The sequence below is a fragment of the Empidonax traillii genome, unplaced genomic scaffold, assembly GCF_003031625.1.
Source record: "Empidonax traillii isolate 1590-97213 ecotype Southwest subspecies unplaced genomic scaffold, ASM303162v1 scaffold936:size233247, whole genome shotgun sequence".
In the NCBI taxonomy this organism is placed as follows: Eukaryota; Metazoa; Chordata; class Aves; order Passeriformes; family Tyrannidae; genus Empidonax; species Empidonax traillii.
Genome location: NW_020956129.1, coordinates 168,656 through 187,974, shown reverse-complemented (window position 1 = coordinate 187,974; position 19,319 = coordinate 168,656). Strand labels below are relative to the sequence as shown.

Sequence of the window (19,319 nt, the reverse complement as noted above, 5' to 3'; positions counted from 1 at the left end):
TCTGTTTATCTTTCTGCTAGTCATTAATATGGATGATAATGATGATTTGGGGCTCGTTTCCCCCTCACCCCCCCTTTTTTTTCAGGACAATGGAGACAGGTAGTTCTACCCCTTTTTCCAGCAGCTGACTCAGCTTTAGGGCTCATCAGTGTCCCTGTGCTCAGCTGGAAACTATCAGTAGCAGCATCATAGTATTTTTATTCAAATTAACTTTCCCATCTGTACTAAATTGAGTTTTTCTTCTTTAATTTGCATTAAAAAAAATATAATAACCCCCAAATCCTTCTGGGAGGAACAGTAGCATGACACAGGACACGAGGCACTGACACAGGTTACAGAATCTCTACGAGTGTTTTTTTTTTTTTTTTTTTCCAAATGCCAAATGAACCACAGATAAAAGAAAGAAGGTTTTTTTAAGGCAGACATGCACAGACACAGCCACAGACCCATCCCTTTCTGAACACTGTTAGTACAGGGAGGGGTTACAGCACAACCTGCTTTGATTTCAGGTGGTGGAAGGATGAGTAGATGTATATGAAGCCAAATAAACCCCCCCCAAAAGCAGCCACGTTGAACAGGGGAATGCTCACAAGCAATCCTAACCTCACATTTAACACACACACAAAAAAAGCCCCAACACACCCACCAGCTCCATCTGCTTCTGGCCAGTGTGTGCATAAGGACTTATAGGGGGGAAAAAAAAGTCAAAAAAAAAAAAAACAAAAAATACAAAGAAAGACAAAACCCAAGCAATTCTTGCTGTATGGGTTATTTAGAGTAGCAGTGAATGCTTCCACAGGGAGAATACTGCAGCCTTTCAGGAAGGGAAATACTGCATGTATTTTAAAAATAAAATTAATTGCCTGAGGATACAAAGGAAGTCTCTGAAAGGTGGAGGAACGGGGAACTGAAACCACAATCCAAGTGCCAGCCTGTCTGCTGAGCAGAGCTGGGGGAGGCCTGGAGTGCTGAGGACTTCCAGTGGGATTTAACCCTGTAAAGTGTCACAGAACCTGCTCTGCCTGCTCACAGAATATTCCCATCTGTCCCACATTCCCTCCCCCTGGCATCTCAGCCTGCTCCCTTGCTGACATCCCAGTCGGTCTCTGCCTCGCTCAAGACCATTTCCTCGCACAAAGGAGGCTTTTTTTCCTGCCTTCCTCTATCAAAAAAGAGACAGACAGGCTCCCCTCAGCAGTGCTGTGGGAGATGCAACATTAACAGCCCTAAAGGGTGCTCAGCAACCCTTTTTCTTCTGATATTTGCACAGCTCAGGGGTCAGTGTGAGTCAGCAAATGCACACAGCTCTGCCCTTCCACGTACAGCTGGCAGATCAGCAACTTCAATCCAAGAGGTTCATGGGCACTCTGTTATATATCTGTGACCAGCTGAGTCCACCGTGGGCAGAAAAATTCCTCACAAGAGAGGGACAAGGTGATTTCTGGGAAGCCACAGGCGGGGTGGATCAGTACACAAGTGATTTACCTACAGGAGGAGTTGGTATTTCCTTAATAACTACCGCCCCAAATTCTCTGCCCACACGAGTTTAGTGTTTTGCTGACCCACTTGGCTTTGTAAAAACACATCCCTGAACTAAGTCAACATGCTATTAAAAAAAAAAAATTAAATACTTTTCATTACCATGCTGTATTCACACTGGAGGGGGGTTGCTTTGCCTCTTCCTCACACCCATCTCTGGCTTTTAACAACTTACTTACAAACAGAGAGGAATAAAAACATTTCCTCACAGAACCCCAGAATGGTTTGGGTTGGAAGGGACCTTACAGATCATCCAGTGCCACTCCCTGCCATGGGCAGGGACACCTTCCACCAGCCCAGGTTGCTCCAAGCCCCGTCCAACCTGGCCTTGGACACTTCCATGGATGGGGCAGCCACAAAAAATGTCTTATAATTCTGCATGAACCTTTAAGGGTTTTTAATAGCACAATTTTTTTATAGAGAGAAATCACTTTGGACTAAGCAATATACTAACAGGAAAAAAACCCCACCTAGCCAGCTCTCCACAGCAGACACATTCCCCCAAAATCTCAGCTCTGCTCAGTCTAGGAGCAGACATTACATTTCAACACTGCTCCTGTGAGTCACTGGCCACGAAATTCCAGCATTTCTGTTTAAAAGCTTTCTAAAATGCAATTAATACGTTAAAAAAAAAAAAAAAGTACCAGTAGAGACGCACCAGGGAGTGAATAAAAGCCCAGACTGGTATTTCTGAAGTGGAAACTTTACCACTACGTGCTACAAGCTCTGGCTGCCTGCTGGGAGGAGAGGGAGGAGAGAGGGGGGGAAAAAAAAAACGAAAAAAAGCAGTTTTTTATCTTTGAAAGCAGTGTGTGAGTGGGTGGGTTTATTCTGGTGGTGCTGGCGAGGTGCCCCCGTTGACAGAACCTGCCACGTCCCACCAGGGGAACAGTGGTGCTCTCAGAGACTGGAATGCTGTAATTTAGGAGGGCATTTGCTAGGAAGGAATGTTTGAAGGGGGAAAGCAGTCATCTAGTAAAAAAATAAAGCTGGTTGTTTTTTTTTTTATGGGGTTTCAGGAGCAATGATTCATCTGGAATCCAAACCAGCTCGAGCAGCTCCAGCAGGAAGATGTTTCCAGCAGGAACAACACAGACCCTTTAACTCAGGCTGCCCTGGGCTCTGGAGGGGGATTCTACCTCCTGCTCTGGATTTAGGTGTCAAATTCTCTTGGAATGTCCACACACATCCTGGAAATCTGCACCTGGAGGAATGCAAAGGCAAGGGGAAGCAGGACAAGGGCATTCCCCCTCCACCCTCAAGAAATGAGGTCTTCCCTAAATTCTTGGGTGGTTCCTCACAGTTCTAATTCCGGTTCCTAGCGAGGGACCGGATTTAAAAACTTAGCAAAATCTGACCGGAGAGTTCCTCAGGTGTGCTGGGAGGAAGTCCCACAGTGCCACCTTTTTGAGCACCAAACCTTAAGTAAGGTTCCATTCCCCAGGAGCTGGCCAGGAGGCTCTATCCCAGGTTTTTCCATCGGCTTTTCATCTGCTGGGTGGTGCTGTGTAACCATTCTTTTCAGACTGTGGCAGCTGCAATACCTCAGGGCATAACACTTCTACTGATGGAAAATCACAGCTCTAAAATAAAACTTTCTTTTACTGAGGCTCATCTATTTAAATAGGGGGGCAATAACGCATCCCAATTTCCATCAGTGATCTGCTCCTGCAACTCCCAATATTAGCACATCAAGTTTGACAGAAACCTCGAGGAGGGGAAGGAGGTTCCTCAGCAATGCCCCAGAGCTGCCTGGCACTGAGGACAAATCCCAAGACTGAACAAATGCTAAATTAAAATACGCACTGACAAACAAGCAAGGTAGATGAGACACGGACAAGACTTGAATATTAAAAGCAAAAAAAAAAAAAAAAAAAAAAGATTTAAATGCAACACGTGTCCAACAGGAAGACAAATGTTCCTAAAGGCCCCCTGGAGGGGGAACCTGTGGGGGCAGTTTTTTAAGGGGCAAACAATTTCCAAAGGATCCCCACTCCCTGCGTGTGCCCACGAGCACCTAGACCCACGTGCTCCAAAGGTGCAAGGCAATTTTCAAAGGATAAAAATTAATGTTTCCAACTTCTAACAACAGTGGCCTTAAGGATCTGCCCTCAGCTCCAATGGTTTTCCCATTTTTTCTAAGTCTTATAATCACTCCTGAATCAATCACCTTCCTATGATCCACAATTTGGAAGCAATTTGACCTTTTTAAAGACATTCACAGCTCAATAAAAGCCCTTAAGCTCCAGACCATTCTAATTGCCAGGGGTTTGTTCAGAGCAGCTGAAAGAACACTGGGTTTCTAGTAAAGCGCCAACTGCATTCCATCATTTCAACGGGGGAATCTTTTACAGCCACCACCTAGCTTTAATTAGCAGCATTCCCAGGAATCAGAGCAGCTCCTGGTTTTAAGCAGGTGAGGATATATGGAATTTTAGGAGCAGAGGTGAGCCAGGCAGGTCCCTATTGCGCCGTCAGTGGAGCTCAAGTTTAGTACGTTAGTTGGAGCAGACAAGCCATGCTCAGCACTTCCACCTTGGAATACCACCAATTCCAACCAATCCCTACTCCAGCAGGCCACGTGCTTTGTGTTTGTTACGTGCCAGCTCGGCTCACTTTTAGGCCGCTTTCTAAAGAAAGGCTTAAGAACAGAAACCCCGACAGATCCTCGTCCCACACGTTCAGCGCTGAAGCGGCACAGCCCCAGAAGAGACTTCCTCGGAAACAGGGAATCCCTCAGGAAGACGTTCCCTTACCTCTTAGAGACTCTGTAATGTGCTGTGGTCAGTTTCCCAGTCTCAGGGTCATGAACAGTAGCACGGCTCAGCTACAAAAAGAGAAAGGACAAGGCTTACCCACCTCGCAGGCTGCGCTTTGCCAACCCCAGGGGTTCGAGAGGGTTCCGATTGCTCCGGATGCAAAGCTCACCAATTAGCAATGTTGGGAGGGCAACAGAAGCTGCAGCTGCCGTGTCCAAATCGCACCAAATTGGTTGGAAAATTTTGGTTAGATTGTCCTTTCACTTTTTTCCTCCCTTTTTAAATTTTTTTTTTTTTTTTTTTGGTTTTAACTCAAGACTTTCTCCAAGTAATTTCTGATGCTGAGTTTCCCAGACAATTCCTCTCCACCCAGAAGTTTAAGTCCTTCCTGATGGTGTGCGTGGCCAATCTTTTAATTAACACAACTTAAAACCAGGGGAGGGCAGGCAGGGGCAGGTGGTTTCAGATCCAGCCAATTTTGGAAAACGCTGGCTGAATTCAATACTTGCAGTACCTAACAGACAAGCTTGAAAAGAACCAGGAGCCTGGAGAAAATGAGCCAGATTTGTGTCAGGCAGGAGGTAAAGGAGCTCAGCTGGGAGTATGGGATTATCCTGGACCAGGAGATGCTCTGTGTGTGTGTGTGTGTGTGTGTGTGCACAGCAAGGACTCAAAGCATCTCTTCCACTTGCAAAGGCACTTACACATTTTCCAAGGAAGGGGAGGACAACTCGTGGTTGGTGAGAAGAGCAAGGGGGAAAGGAATATACAAATTAAACCCAAAATCCAGATTTTACTGAAGGTTTTGTAGCATCACATGTTTTTCACACTGACTGCAGAGACCTGACCGTTGGCAAACACACACGCTGAGAAGGCGCCCGAAAAAAGAAAAGAGAACGAATCCAAACACGCCCCCAGAACTTCCAGAACTGAAGGAAGAGACTGAGAAACTCAGCAGGAACAGCCTGTCACAGATCTGCAGGGGACAGCAGGGTGGACTCCACGGTTGTTCTTTAGCCCACCTCTTGTCTCCCCGTAAAGAGCAGGACGTACACACTCATTCCAGGCCCAAGACCTCTGGCATGGAGCTCTCTTACCTTTTGCTAATTCTGTAATGTGCCGTCTCCAAGGCTCCCGTTATGGGGTTTGAAATGGTGGCTCGCCTCAGCTGTGAAGCGAACCATCAGAATAGTTGCATTACAAGCACAATCTGCATCCCAGCAATCCGACCCGTCAGAAGCCTTGGGGGGATGGGAACAACGCCCGGGAGCCGCCACCGCCACCGCCCCGGCACTGCTCCGGGAGCACCCCGGGGAACCAGGGGCAGCCTCCACCTTTACTACAAAGAGGGGTTTGGGTTTTTTTTGTTATTTTTTTTTTTTTTTTTTAAGTGTTAGAGAAGATCAGGTTCTCCAGAAGTCCTGTTTCCATGTCTGCAGCAAGGAGAACAGTTGCTGGATAAAGCCAGCTCGAAGCTTTCATTCCCTCTGTGTCGCAGCAGCTGCTGGGAGCAGCGCGGTGTTATGGCACGTGGGCAGCTGGTGCTTTGTTACTCTGCCCTGCACAGGTAAACTGGATCCAGGCAGCACCATCATTCCCAACAAGCCAAAGATGAACAAACCCTCCTTTTTGGGTTCTTCCTATACCAAAAGCAGCACCGAGCTCCTCTGTGCTCAAACAAACTACTGCTTCATCCGTGGTTATATACTGTACTCCTGAGATACACACAAGTATTTCTCTGCTGTTAAAGTAAACTATGTAAATCAACACCTACCGACAAGAAAAGGTGCTGGGAGCTCCTAATAATGCAGACACATAAAAACCGAGGCACAAACCACAATTCCAGCGAGACACCCGAAGCTGAATAACGAGCTGAATAATGCCAGCACAGATCAGACAGTGCTGTCGTCCCAGAGGATGGCAACATCCCAAGCACTGGGAAGGAGATGACCTTTCAGTCTCCAGAAACACAATCCCTCTGGCTGCTGAGCCGTGCAAGGCCTCAGCCACGAGGGAATATGTGGATCGACAACCACATGCAGATGCTCCTGCATTAATGACCTGTGGATCCCTAAGCCTTTGCCACGAGCCAAATGTCTGACAGGAAAACAACGACCTCAGCAAGTTCCAGAACTTGCAGTGACCACAGTGACAGGTTTTCTGCTCCCTAAGGAAGTGATCTGGTCATATTCCACAGACATAATGCAGCAGCAAAGGGGATTAATCACCTGCAGCCCAACAAGCGGGGCTCTGATCCTCAGCCCTGCAGCAAAGCTGCCTGCCAGGAGAGCAGGGGATGCCTCGCAGTGAAGTGAAAAAGCCTCCACTTCCTGCTTACAGCTCAGACTGTCCCCTCAGGAATGACAGAACAGAACCACTGAGGTTGGAAAAGGCCTCCAAGGTCATCCAGTCCAACCTGTGCCCGATCCCCACCTTGTCCCCCAGCCCAGAGCACTGAGTGCCACATCCAGCCCTTCCTCAGATTATTATCTGCACTCAGAAACAGGAATCTTTGCATCCAGTGCCTGAAACTGGGTTGAAGAGCCATCACAGTCAATAAGAAGGCAAATATCACCAGCTAAGCCCTGCCCTCTTAAAGCTCTTTCATCTGCAGGCAACTTCCAAGCCTGGGAGACAGCAGCCAGTTTTACACCGATATGGAGACTGCAACCATTCTTTCTTGTCTGCACACTAAGGTGGCATTCCAGGAGCAGAGGAAAGGCTGCCTTTCCCTAGACAGCACTCTTCTCCAGACTTTAAAGGAAAAAGCAAAAACCAGAAAGCCCAGCAAATACCAGGAATACTCCAAGGCACCCCAGCTGCAGCACGTTTGTTTTCCGTTGGAGAACATCAGCGTATGCTGAAACTGTGTCTGCTGGAAGAGCCTGGCACCCCTGCCCTGCTGCCACCTGGCTCTGCCCATCACACAGCACTTCCAGCTCTTCCCCACCATCTCCTTCAGCGAGCGTCACCATGAGCTGCACGGTGAGGAAAGCAAGGAGTGAGGGCACTGCCCTCCACAGGACACACCACACCCACTCACACAGGAAGCACGCGGGGGGGGGGGGGAAACTTAGGATTCCGAAGGCAAAGGAACACGAGGCATTTACCCTCGTGGAATTTAACATTCCAAAGGCAAAGGAGCATAAGGCATTTACCCTGGGCTTGGCCAGTTCCTTCACGGTCTCGATTTCCTCGTCGGAGATGATGTCCAGGAAGCGAACGATCCGGGGCTTGTCCCACTCGTCCTCCTGCTTGACAGGGCCCAGGATGTATCTGGGATTCCTGTTGCCGTCGTAGTAGCGGCAGAAGAGTCTCTTTTGTCTCTGAGGAGTCTGAAAGGGAGGCAGAGCCAGAGGGTCAGAGAACTTCCATGGGACATTAATATCTTGGAAAAACAGAACATGCTCTGAGGACAAGACACAGGGACAACCCACTTTCCCTACCTCACTGTTGTTACAGGTTTAAAAGGATGCTTTGACTTTGAGAAATTAGTACTGTCAGCACATGGATGCTGCTGTGCAATACTTCGACAAGCATTACTTGACATAGTCCTATTAAAGTAATTTTCTCACTAAAAAACCGCCCTTATTTAATTCTCTAAGTAGCTCTAGACTTCCACCATCCTTACTCAATTAATCACACTGATGTAGCACATCCAAGTCAGCCAGCACAGCCCTGCCTGTGGCAGTATCCCTTTTTTGTTCTACTGGACAGATTGAAACAGGGAAGAAATCCAACACACACATCCAGCTGCTCTAACAACTTCCTTCCTTCCACACCACACACAAATTCCTGACATTGCTTTGTTGGGTTCAAACATGTGAGAACAGTCTACTCCACTTTACCATTTTGAGCCCCTCCCCACGGCACAGCATTTCGTACTTCCTTCTCTCAGGCAGGTAATCCTTTTTCTTAACCTCAGTTTCCTTCTCCTGCTCTTCTGAATCCGTGCTGGACTTATTTCCTTCTTTCTCTTTGGCCATGATATATTCAAAATATTTCATGTTCCCGTTGGCTCTTTGATGCTCGGGATCTATTGACAGAGAAAGAGGGGAGGATCACTGGCAGGTCTCCAGCTTGGGAGGAACTATCCAGAAGTGGCTATTTACAGGAAGCAAGAGGAAACAAGATGCACACTGGTGCTTCCCAAACCCTCACTGCACACGGAGGTCCCAGCACTCAGGAAAAGGGTTTGGCCCTTCCAGCCCATCCCACCGGTGAGGGAGAGACAAGGGAATGAGACTGAGACAGCTGCAAACCTAAACAATACCCTCAGGGGATTTAAGATTTCTGGGGACAAAGCTTTTAACAATCCCTGAACTTACAGAAGCTTCAGATCTTTTATAAAAGGCTCTCAGTAGCTTTTGCTAATGTTAGATTCAGTTCTGAGCTTCTCAGTGCCTCCTTTACACAGTCAATCAGCAAAGTATTTACAGGAGAACAAATACTTTAATATTTCACAGAACAGTCTCTTATCTCACTGTCTTGTATCCTGTATTTCTTGTTTTTCCATGCTTTACACCTCCAACTGCCTCATTTGCATTTAAATCATCTGCAGAGATTTCGGTGTCACCAATTTAGTTTCAGTTTCACTCATTTCGGTTTTGCCTGTACCTAAATGGGAAGTAATCTCGGCCCAGGCAAGTAAAATAGGGGGAGAGAGGCAAATTTCAGGAAGTAATGACTAAGATGGGTAAGGGGTTAGAAGCCAACAGTGCTGGGAGGCAGAAGGAACAACCCTTAACCCCAACACTCCCGGCGTGGTGGTCGAGCCGAACTGTCCATCTGAAAACTAAAACCACCTTTCAAAAACACACGCCCAAGCCCAGAGCACAGGCAAGGCCACGCTGCCCAGGGCAAATCCACAGCCAGCATCCCCCCAGCACCCAGCTGGATCCCCCCCCTCTCCCATACCCAGCTCCAGGAGGCGTCTGGTGAGCGCCATGGCCTTGCCCAGGTCCCCCTGCTGATACACAGCGTAGCTCAGGTAGTCCAGGATGTAGACTTTGTCCGCAGAGGACACTTCTCCCTCATCCAGCTGTTTCAGGGCCTGCTCCATCCAGAGCTCCGTGTGGTAGTAATCAGCTTCCGTGTAGGCAATCTTCCCCAGCTCGAAGCAATCCTCAGCTGTCAGGAAGGATTTGTGCTTCACACCTGGGTTTTTAAAACAAAAGCAGGGTTTACACAAAGTTCCAGACCGGTCCTTAAGTGCGACGTTCTTCACTTCTCGTTCTCACAGCACTTTTATTTCTGTTCTCCAACAGCTCCCTTCTGTGGCTGCCACTTGCTGAAGGCTCAGATGAGGGCTGTAAACCCTTGGCAGAACACACAGATGCAGATTTTCACTCCCAGAATACCAGCAACGAGCTTGAATGTCTTTGCCATTAGCGAAAACCGAAATAAAACAAACCTTCCCCAGACCCCCCCCCACTGAACCAACTCTGAGAGCAACAGCGAGCGAAATACGAAGTTTCAGAGATCTGTTTTCAAACACGTCACATTATCGCTTTCTGAAAGTCCCTGAAGCACAGCTTGTTAGTGACAACTTGGAGGGGGAGGAAAAGGAAAAACATCAGGCAGTAAATTCCCAGCTGCTCGGGATTTTTTTGAAGTTGGTCATTTTTAGAAACATTTTAAGTGACCTCTGAAAGATTAAACAGCTTGCAAGAAAATTACAGATTCCTATTTTTTTGCCCTCTGGAAATACAGGCCCAACAAGAAACTAAATTTAATCTTGTAAGAAGGAAACGGGACCTGCCAGTTTTCCAGCTAAAATTACGCTCCTGATTACATCTTAATACGTTTCTACCAGCAGCTCTGTAGCCCTCAAAGAGGGGAAGCTGCTCTGCTGAAGAATCCTCCCGTGAAGTGCAGTATTCCCACAGGACAGCTTTGTTCACAAAGCACCTTGTGCTGTGATGGGCAGTGACTGCAGCTTGCTGAGCCTGAAGCTGCAAACTCTCAAAGCTCACAAAGATTTGGCAATAAGGCAGGAGCTGAGGTTCTGACCCAAACTGGCCCTGGGAAGGAAAACAAGGAACACAAACAAGTGACCACAAGGGATATTCCCCTCTGGAGCTCTCCAGAGTCCAAGCCATTCTTGTTTATACTCCAGAACTTCCAAGTTCTGCCATTACCCTTCATCATCACACAGAGTCAGGACAGCTCATTGCTTCAAAAGAAGCAAAACCTTTCCCAATGTGTTTTTGTGCTGTTTTAAAAGGAAACAGTAACGAGCTGCTTATTGTGTTAGAAGGAATCTGTAGGTCCTTGAGACGATCTTGAACCAAACCCAAAAGCACGGTTATACATCATAACATACAGGGCCAATTACCCTTAATTTTATTAGGCATCTGACCACAATGAGCACTTGCAAAAACACAGATGGATTGCACAGAGCTGACTTTTTGCCAGTTGGCACAGGGCTATTTTTGAACAGAGGAAACAAGGAAGATTGAGCAGAGAAAGAGTTTCCTGACAAGAAAGAGGCGTGTCCTCTCCTGCATACAAATCTGTTAAAGGTCAGCTCAGGTAATGCCACACTTGCTCAGATCTGTCTTTTCCTTTTCAGTTTAGACATCCTGTGAAGTTTAAGCCCAAAGAAACTTCCCAATCTGAAGGGTCTATCTTATCCCTGAGAGGGAGAAGGATAATGAAGGATAGAACTGGTTTGTTAAAATGCATTAAGTTATGCAATTACATCTGCCAGTGCAACAGAAGGCAAACCCTCACCCAGGCAAGATTTTATTGCTCTTGATTTTTCATTAAAAATTATTAACACTACATTATCTTACCATTGCTAGAAGAAAGACACAGATTTCAACTAAAAAGACTTTTTTTTCCCAAGTTTTAGCCGCTCAAACCTTTTCCCGTTGTTACCTTCACACCGAGGAGCTGAACAAGGTGGAGGAGAGGAAATGATTTACAAACAGTGAACATTTAAAGTCCACTGGAAATAAAATTCCAGGCTCTTACCTGGCAGGTTCCCTCTGGAGAGGGTGTCTGTGTCCAGATTATACGTGTCCTGGAGCCTCAAAAGGGCTTTGGCTGCGCCGGTCTGATCCTCATCGTTCGGGAAGAACTGCCGCTGGATAGTCATGTTGGAGATAAAGCCTGGGAAAGACAGGGAAACCCTTGGCTTTGTCCTGGGAATTCTGTAAGATCCACCCTCACACAGCTCTCAACTGAACTCATGGCACATGCTGCACAAGTAGCATTTGGTGGTTTGTTTTTTTTTTTTTTTTAATTAAAGAAAGCAAAGGAACAGTCCAAAAGAAACATTTGGGGGCTTTTTGTGGCAGCACGAGGGGGGTGTTTGTTGAACAGACCCAAGAGGTTCTATAAAGTAAAAAATATTCTCTCAAGGAACTGTTCCCCTCTTTTGCCCCAAGCAGTGCCAACATGATGCTGATTAAATTAATCTTAATGTCCACTAGCAGAAGTCTAAGCAGCATGACCAAAACCGGCCCAAGTGCAATATGCAACACTCAACTGGCAAAACCATCCAGAAAATAGTAAACTGGCCAAATTTGTGATTTTTGCCACACTCTGGCAGTCCTTTTTAACTATTCAGAACTCATAACTCTATTCCATTATGGGAAAAAATCCAATATCCTTTTCCTCCCATGCTTCCTTTTCTTTTACTGCACTGCACTTCCCCCCATATTTTCCTTTCTCCTTATAACAAAAAATGGACTTTCTTTTTTATTCCCCACCCCCCCCCCATTCAGAAGAAGGGTTTAAGACACACCAGTGCAGATTTGTGGCTGGCAGGTGCACAGCCTTTTCAGCTGGCATGTTCAGTCCCTCTCACAGCCACAGGGAAGCTGAACGCGCTGCATTCTGATCAGAGACGAATCCTGGGTCTTTTTGAAAGCTCTGCTTTATAATAGTTCCTTCCTACAAACCTCCACCTGGTATTAGCTGTTGAGGGAGTCTCGTAGGTCAAATATAACCCTCCTGGCTTCCTTTTGCTAAGTGCCTTTCACAGTCAAGCATTTCATGTCCTGTCTCTTGCTGAAGAGCAAAGAGGCAGCAGAGTGTTTAACCACACTAATTCAGATCGGTTCCACAAATGCTCAGTCTCAAAAGCAGCCTCACAAACCCCCATTCAAACCCTGACATGTGAGGGACACAGCCAAGGAACTGCATTTAGCACATGATCCTGTTTTTTTGGTTTTTTTTGTTTTTTTTTTTTTTCCTGCAGGCACACTCACCATCTGACATGTCCTTCAGGACCAGGCTCTCCAGCTCACCCCACTCGGTGTTGAGCCTTTTCATCAACTTGAAGGCATTTACAGGATGTCCCAAAAACCCCTCTGGGTCTTTTGTGGCAGTGGCTGTCAGCTGATCCAATTTCTCTGCCCATCTATAATGAAAACACACCCTCATTAAAGTCTTGCACAAGTCTGCTGATGCTCTGGAGAACTGATTTCAAGCTACTCAAGTGTCTTCCTTAATAAAAAAACCCAACAGAAATTGCAAGCATTTACATGATCTATATATAGAGTCTCCTAGAAGGAGCAAAAAAGGCCATTTTCCGTTTTTTTTTCCCCTCTTTTTTTTTTTTTTCAATCTTCTTCCTCAGCTGCAGCTCAAACCTTGTGCTGCTTTTTGCTGTCTTTGTTGGGACCCTGCCTGAAGGAACTCCTTTCTCCAAGCCCCCAAAGCCCCGTGCCAGCACTTCCATTATGAGCTGTCCATGCAGGACTAATCAAAAACAAAGCTTTACCCCCATTTGCAATCTTTTTTTTTTTTTTAAATGGGGTGGTTTTTTTCCCCTTTAAGTTTACAAAAAGGCAGTTCAACGCTCGTCTCAAGTTATTTTATGTTCAGACACACGCTCTTACATCTGTGATAAGCTCTCCTTACTTATCCCACCACAAAGCTGAAAGCTTAAAGAAAGGACAAGGAGCTCAGATCCCATTCCTGGGTGCTGCTTCTCCATCTCCACAATCCTCTCTAAGTGCCAGAAGTCATTCCCAACCCCAAAGTGCTCCCAAACAATGCAGATTCTACGAAACAACACCCTGAAATCAGGGTAAATTAATGTTAAAAAGCCACACCCCACAGACAAAACCAAACTCCAACAGAAGGCAAATACAAAAAAATCTGCAGCCTGGAGGGAACTCTGTCCACCAGCATGTTCCACAACCTGGTTTGCCTCAGTTAAGCTTGCAGGGTTTTTTTCAAGTCGTTTCTCTCCTTAATAAAAGCCCCCACACGAGGCCTGAGCCATCCTCCACATTCCAGGGAATTACCAGCTTTCCCTGACTTGGAGTGAACAGCAGCTCCCAATATCCTTCAGCCAAGGGGCAGGGCCCAACAAACAATGCTGGCATTTCTTCCAGGGGCTTTTATCTCCATTGACAGAGATAAAACTTATTCTGACCTGACAGCTCCTCTGAAATCATAAAAACAGAGCTGCAGCACTCAGGACAGTAAGCTGCATTTACACCCTTTTGGATGTCCAGTTGGCACATTCCCATGTCAGTTTGCAGCTGTGAAGAATACACTTCTAACATTCCAAACCTGTCAGCAATTCCAGCTCTGTACTTTAAGTGATAAATAATAAACCCAGTCTGACAGAAGTACCTTCCTTCCCGGTTGGGAGAACACCACAGAAAGTCATACACAATGAAACAAAAATCCATCCATCCATCTAAAAGTGTTTCAACATCCTCCAGACAGATTTACACACGTTTCTGAAAGCCAGGAAAGCATCCTGTTCAGTGACAGGGATAAAATCTGACATGTTGGGCTCTGTTGCTCAGCCCTACAGGTGTGAGGACCACAATAATGGTCAGGTCTCTTATTATTTTTAAAAGCAGTCAAGAAGGGTTTTTTTGCTTTATTTTATTTTTAAATCTAAATAGAGTAAAATCTGTAGAGACAGTCTGTGCCCTCGCAGTGGGTATTACTATTCAGTGGCCACCCCAACACTTTCTAGTGGTTCACATCTGGTGTTTCTTGGGTTTCAGCTTCCACTCAGCAAACTGTCATTCCAAGAACTCCATCCCCTTGGGAATTACGTGCCAAGCAGGAGTCCTGAAGTGACAGTGCTGTACAGAAAGATTCCATCACTTGGGAGCTGCACAAATGATGGCTCGGAGGGAACAACATGGGACAAACACCCAGCAAAACCTGCCGGTTTAAGCTTTGCCTCAGAGGAAAAATTCCACAAATTTAATCAGCCTCAGGGAGCGCTTTTTGCATAAGGGTGGACTCCCAGTTATTAACCATCAGCATTGTGAAACAAACTGCTTACTTTTTGATCTGCTCCAGCTTGCTTTCCTCTGCCTTGATGTAATCCTTCAGTGACACCACCAGATCTTTTTCTGTGTTAATTAAGTCTGTCATATGGCCTGGAAAACAAAGGAGTTTGGTGACTCAAGGAGAAACAAAAAAAACTCCGGGAATTAAAGGCATTCTTCCTCTTTTCTACTTTCCCTGCCTTCCCCAAAGTCCTTCTCCATTTGCTTAAATAACCCTGAAGGACTGTTTGAGTAAGGCTTTTTTTGAAGGAGAAAAATCTCCTGCTGGACCAAGCTCGTTGCCATGGAAATTAATGTAATACCACATATTTATTATTAGAAGCAATTTCGGATTCATTTGGAAAAGGAAGTAGGTTGCCACAGAGTAATCTTTCATCCAAGCATACATAATGTAGAGCAAATAAAGAGAAAGCTGCAGAAATACACAAAGCACCCGTGTCTGATAGACAGACTAATCCAGAGCTTCATTTTTCAGATGATTTCCATGACTTCAGTGGGTGCCTGGCATTAATTAATAATTGCTTCATTTCCTGCGAGAAGGCAGCTGAACTGGTCCAGCCCCCACCTTCAGCTGTGCCCCAGGCCATCAGAACCCAGGGGTGAGCACACACTGACATTCCACATCACTGTGCAGCTGTTCCACTCGTTTCCACATAGGTGCAACAGTCCACACCAAAATTCTGTTTGAATTCCAAAACCTGTAAGAATAAATAACGACTACAAAGCCTAGCCTGGGTCATCAGACTACCTGGTCTGACTTAGAGCCTGTTTCTCCTCAAAGGAAAGTCAGTAACGTGGTAAGAACTAGGAAGTGGGTTTAACCCTGTAGCAATTAAAGCCCCTGGGTGATTAACACAGAGCAGGAGCAGCAGTGAGAGCTGTCAAGAAACTCTCTTGGCTACACAGCAGGTACAGCAAAGGATGTCTCACCAATGGAAGTGAAGAAGTCCGTGTGGGCACAAGAAAAAGGCAGCAGAAATCCAAGGGTTAGGGCACACCAAACCTTGTTGAAGGCCATTGCTCAACAGCTGTCACCTCACCACAGACCTGTGACAGAAACAAACAAACAAAAAAAACAGGTAAAAAATCCCTGTTCACCAGAGAGCTGAATCCACCTTGAGAAGAGACAGTGGGGTTGCCACTAGTGCAGAATCCTGATAGGCCTGGGCAGCTCTCAGAGGACTAATGCCCTTCTACTGACTTTCTTACACTTTTGTCTCCTGTGGGAAGAGAACAATAGCTCAGAGCCTCTTCTTTTTGTCATCCAAGTCCCACTGCAGATGGAGCCGTTTTGCAAAAAAGCACCGAAAACCCCAAGATCAAACACCGACAAAACCCCGTAACAACCCAGTGAAAATACCCATTGTCGAGTTCATCCACTCCATGAAAAAAAGCCCCAAGTTTGCCTTTTTCAGTCAGAAAGATGCCAGTGGAACAGGTCTAAATGAAAACCCCACACGAGCAGCTCAGAGGGGGAGCGAGGGGCACACTCCCCGCTCCTCGGCTGCCACCACGAAAACGAGCTCCACACCTGACACAAAAGGCTGCTCTGTCCCTGGATCCTGGAAAAGCCCACGGCGGTGCTTTCTCCCAGGGCCAGCTGCCAAGCTCTCAGCCTTTCAGGCTCCTGATCCCTTCAGCAGCCCAGGATTGCCTGGCTCCTGCAGACTTCAGAAGTAATTATGCTGTCGTGGAATTCGCAAGGTTTACTCTTTTTTTTTCCAAACAAAAGCTTGAACTCTCTCACGTACTGTATCTGCTCAGGAAAAGGGACAGGCTGACAGAGGCTGGTTTTACAACTCTTCCAACAGCAAGACAACTGATGGAGAAGGAAAAAAAAAGCAATTAAAAAAAAAAAAAAAAGAAAAAAGCAACAAGCCCAGCTACAAAGTGGTTTGGCCTATTTAGGGAAGAAAGCAACATGTTTTTGACTGAGCTGACAGAACTAAGAGCAAACAACATAAACCCAGGTGTGCCTGGCTTCACACAAGGAAGGTATAAACAACAGCAGCAAAACCCAAAAGCTGCACCCAAAGCAAAACCATCCCACCCAAAAGTGGGGGTATTGACAGGGAACACATCCCTGGCTCCAGAGCACAGATCTCACATTGCACCTGAGGGTCTGGGAGCAGCTCCCTCCTTTCCTTTCCACCACCAGCACTCCAAAAAGAACAGCCCTGGGGTTTAGATTTACCCTGGGAGCTGCCTCTTGGACAGGACGAGCCCGGTTTCGCTGGCACTGACGGGAACAACGGGAAACTCGAGCCTAGAAAAGCAGCACAACCTCCAGCTCCTGGAAAGCGGCTGAAACCTGCAGGACCACAGCTGAAGGGCTGAAAACATTCCTACACACTCACTGGCAGAAAGCAAGTGAAAATCTGGAGAGGGGAGCCTGGAGTTTTACTTTTCCCCCGGTCAAGCCAGGCCCCTCAGCATCTGCAAGGCTCTGAATGCTGTCCACAGCAGCATTCCTCACCTCCTCCTCCTCCTCCTCCTGGCTCAGCCGCTCCACAGCTCCATCAGGCTACTTCAAACTAATAAAACCACTGATTTGGACCTGCTAAAACCACCTAAAGCCACCACTCCATCTGTACTTCCCCCTGCAGAAAGCCAAGATCCTCCTGCTCAGTCAGCACTCGAGCCAATACAGCTGTGAATCAGTGACAAAGCACAAACAGCTCCACTACACCAGAAATATTTGCCAGCCTTATCAGTGCCGGGAATTCACTCAGCTATTTGTTTACTGCACTCGGTGAAAAAACACATGGAAAAGCTTCGGAAAGTTTACTTTTTCTACTACTAATCAATAGGAAACTTCTCTGAAACGAAACAAAACAACCAAACAAAACCAGCAAAAAGGTGATGAAAACAATGTTTCCTCTCTGTGTACTGCTCTGAGAGACCTCGTTTTTCCTCTTCTCCAGCTGCTTTTTAGCCTGCTCCAACACCAGGCTCCTCCAAATGTTGTTGCAACCCTCTTCCCACCTTGTACCTCCACAGGCACACAGCAGAACCAGCGACTGGCAACGGCCCCAAACTGAAACGAGAGGAATTCCAAGGTGGCAGAAACACAAAGCTTCTCCCAGTTCAGCACTAAGAAGAGGCTGCCCAGAGAAACTGGATTTCCAGTTCCTGGAAGGATTTCAAAAGGAAACGGGATGAGCCCATGTGCAGCCTAACCAGACCCCCAGGCTCGCCCAACTTGGAACAGGTTAGGTTAGGTGACATCCAGGGGTCACCTCCAGCTTGATTTTTTCCTTCCTTTCCCGCATTTCCTGTAGTCTCTGACTCCCCTAATAGCTTTCAGCCACCCAAGATTCCTTCCCTCACTTGGACAGGGAGCCAGCCAAGCTCATGCTGCCCCTAAGAGCAGTTGCTAAGTAGCAGAGCTTTCCAACTGCTGCAGGACCAGCCCCAGGTTCCCAAAATCAAAGAGAATAAAGCTTGGTTAAGACAGATGCTGGAAATCTCTTTGGACGCAGCACAAGCTGCCAAGTAAGTAGGTTTAATTTCTTCCTGTCGGTGACATGAAGTAAAACAAGATGAAAATCCTCCCTCCGTTATTCCTGCCAGTCTCACTCTCCTCCCCAGCAAAACACAAAGATGGCAATTGAGAACCCTGGAGAGGAGGGAATCACTACCCATGGAGGGAAGTGGGAGTCCAGCTGACAGCCTTGAACACAGGAGCTTCCCCACTTCCCAGAAGTGCATTCACCAAACATGGCAAAGCCCAAAAAAAAAATACCCACAGGAATGGGAAAAAGTAGTGAAGAGCAACCAAACGTGTGGATACAAGCAAAACAAAGCAGCAAGTAGAGGAATGGCACTGCCAGGCGAGGCACAGGATTCCCCAGACAGCAGGGACACGCAACAAAAACACCTTCTCAACTCATTAAACTCACAGAGATGGGGTTTTGAGGACTTTTGCTTCAAGAGTTCAGCTCAGCCCTACAGGTAGAGACATGCAAGCAGAAGGAAAAATGAAGACAAACTGCAGTGATGTGACCTCACCACGACCAAGGTCACCAATCAGTGCCCCAAGACTGGAGATGCTCGTTGGACAAGTCTCCTCGTTTCCAGCTCCGAGCTCCCAGGTGCTTACCAGGATCCAGAAAACGGGATAAAAAAATGGAAGCTGAGGCTGTACTTCAACACAGAGCTATCCCAGAATAATTCCAACTTAATTCTAAACCAGCTTCTTTATTTAGGTAAGGAATTAGGGGCCTACTCCAAATGAAGGTAAGGCCAGGAGACAAAACCACGTCATCAGGGTTCTCCACTTTTGATTTAAATTCGTGTTCGCTCTCCCAATCCTTACTGTATCCCACTGCATATAAAAAATAACAGGAAAAAACCCCAGACAGTTAAAACTGAGCTGAGTTTGGGGGAAGTGGAGAGGATGGCACTGGAAGTGATAGCTGCTCGCTGCCCAAAACCTCTCCTGTCTCAAGGACAACCCAAGTTACAGCCTCATCACACGATGTGCCTGGAAATACTACTCCAAAGGAAAGAAATTCGCAGAATAAGTACCAAGAACATTTAGCTGTCACCGTTTCTTAACAGTCTCACAGGACAGAAACACTGGAATCCAGTTCCCAAGTCCTCCAGCACGGCCAAAGCTGGTTTAAAATTCAGATTCGAGCAGCGAGAGAAGGAAGATTTTCAGCAATCGCTGCTACCAAAAGAACGGGGCGTGTTTCGGGCTTCTTTCAACGACAGAGTTGTAACAGAACCTTATCTATGT

The 19,319-nt window shown here is 46.6% G+C and overlaps 1 protein-coding gene across 5 annotated transcripts in view; it reads right to left on the bottom strand.

Moving 5' to 3' along the window:
• The window catches only part of P4HA1 (prolyl 4-hydroxylase subunit alpha 1), a 28,014-nt gene that overhangs the window by 5,630 nt on the left and 3,065 nt on the right, over positions 1-19,319 (bottom strand). For 2 of the 5 annotated variants that reach the window (XM_027903131.1, XM_027903132.1), the window contains exons 2-9: positions 15,506-15,622; positions 14,569-14,665; positions 12,518-12,669; positions 11,277-11,414; positions 9,216-9,455; positions 8,147-8,334; positions 7,457-7,633; positions 5,396-5,466 (exon numbers count right to left, since the gene is read on the bottom strand). In XM_027903131.1, the coding sequence (XP_027758932.1) occupies positions 5,396-5,466; positions 7,457-7,633; positions 8,147-8,334; positions 9,216-9,455; positions 11,277-11,414; positions 12,518-12,669; positions 14,569-14,665; positions 15,506-15,593 (1,151 nt within the window). In that variant the 5' untranslated portion in view covers positions 15,594-15,622. Of the gene's footprint in view, positions 1-4,295; positions 4,367-5,395; positions 5,467-7,456; positions 7,634-8,146; positions 8,335-9,215; positions 9,456-11,276; positions 11,415-12,517; positions 12,670-14,568; positions 14,666-15,505; positions 15,623-18,455; positions 18,459-19,319 lie in introns of all 5 variants that reach the window. The other 3 variants (XM_027903128.1, XM_027903130.1, XM_027903129.1) reach the window with 2 other exon arrangements.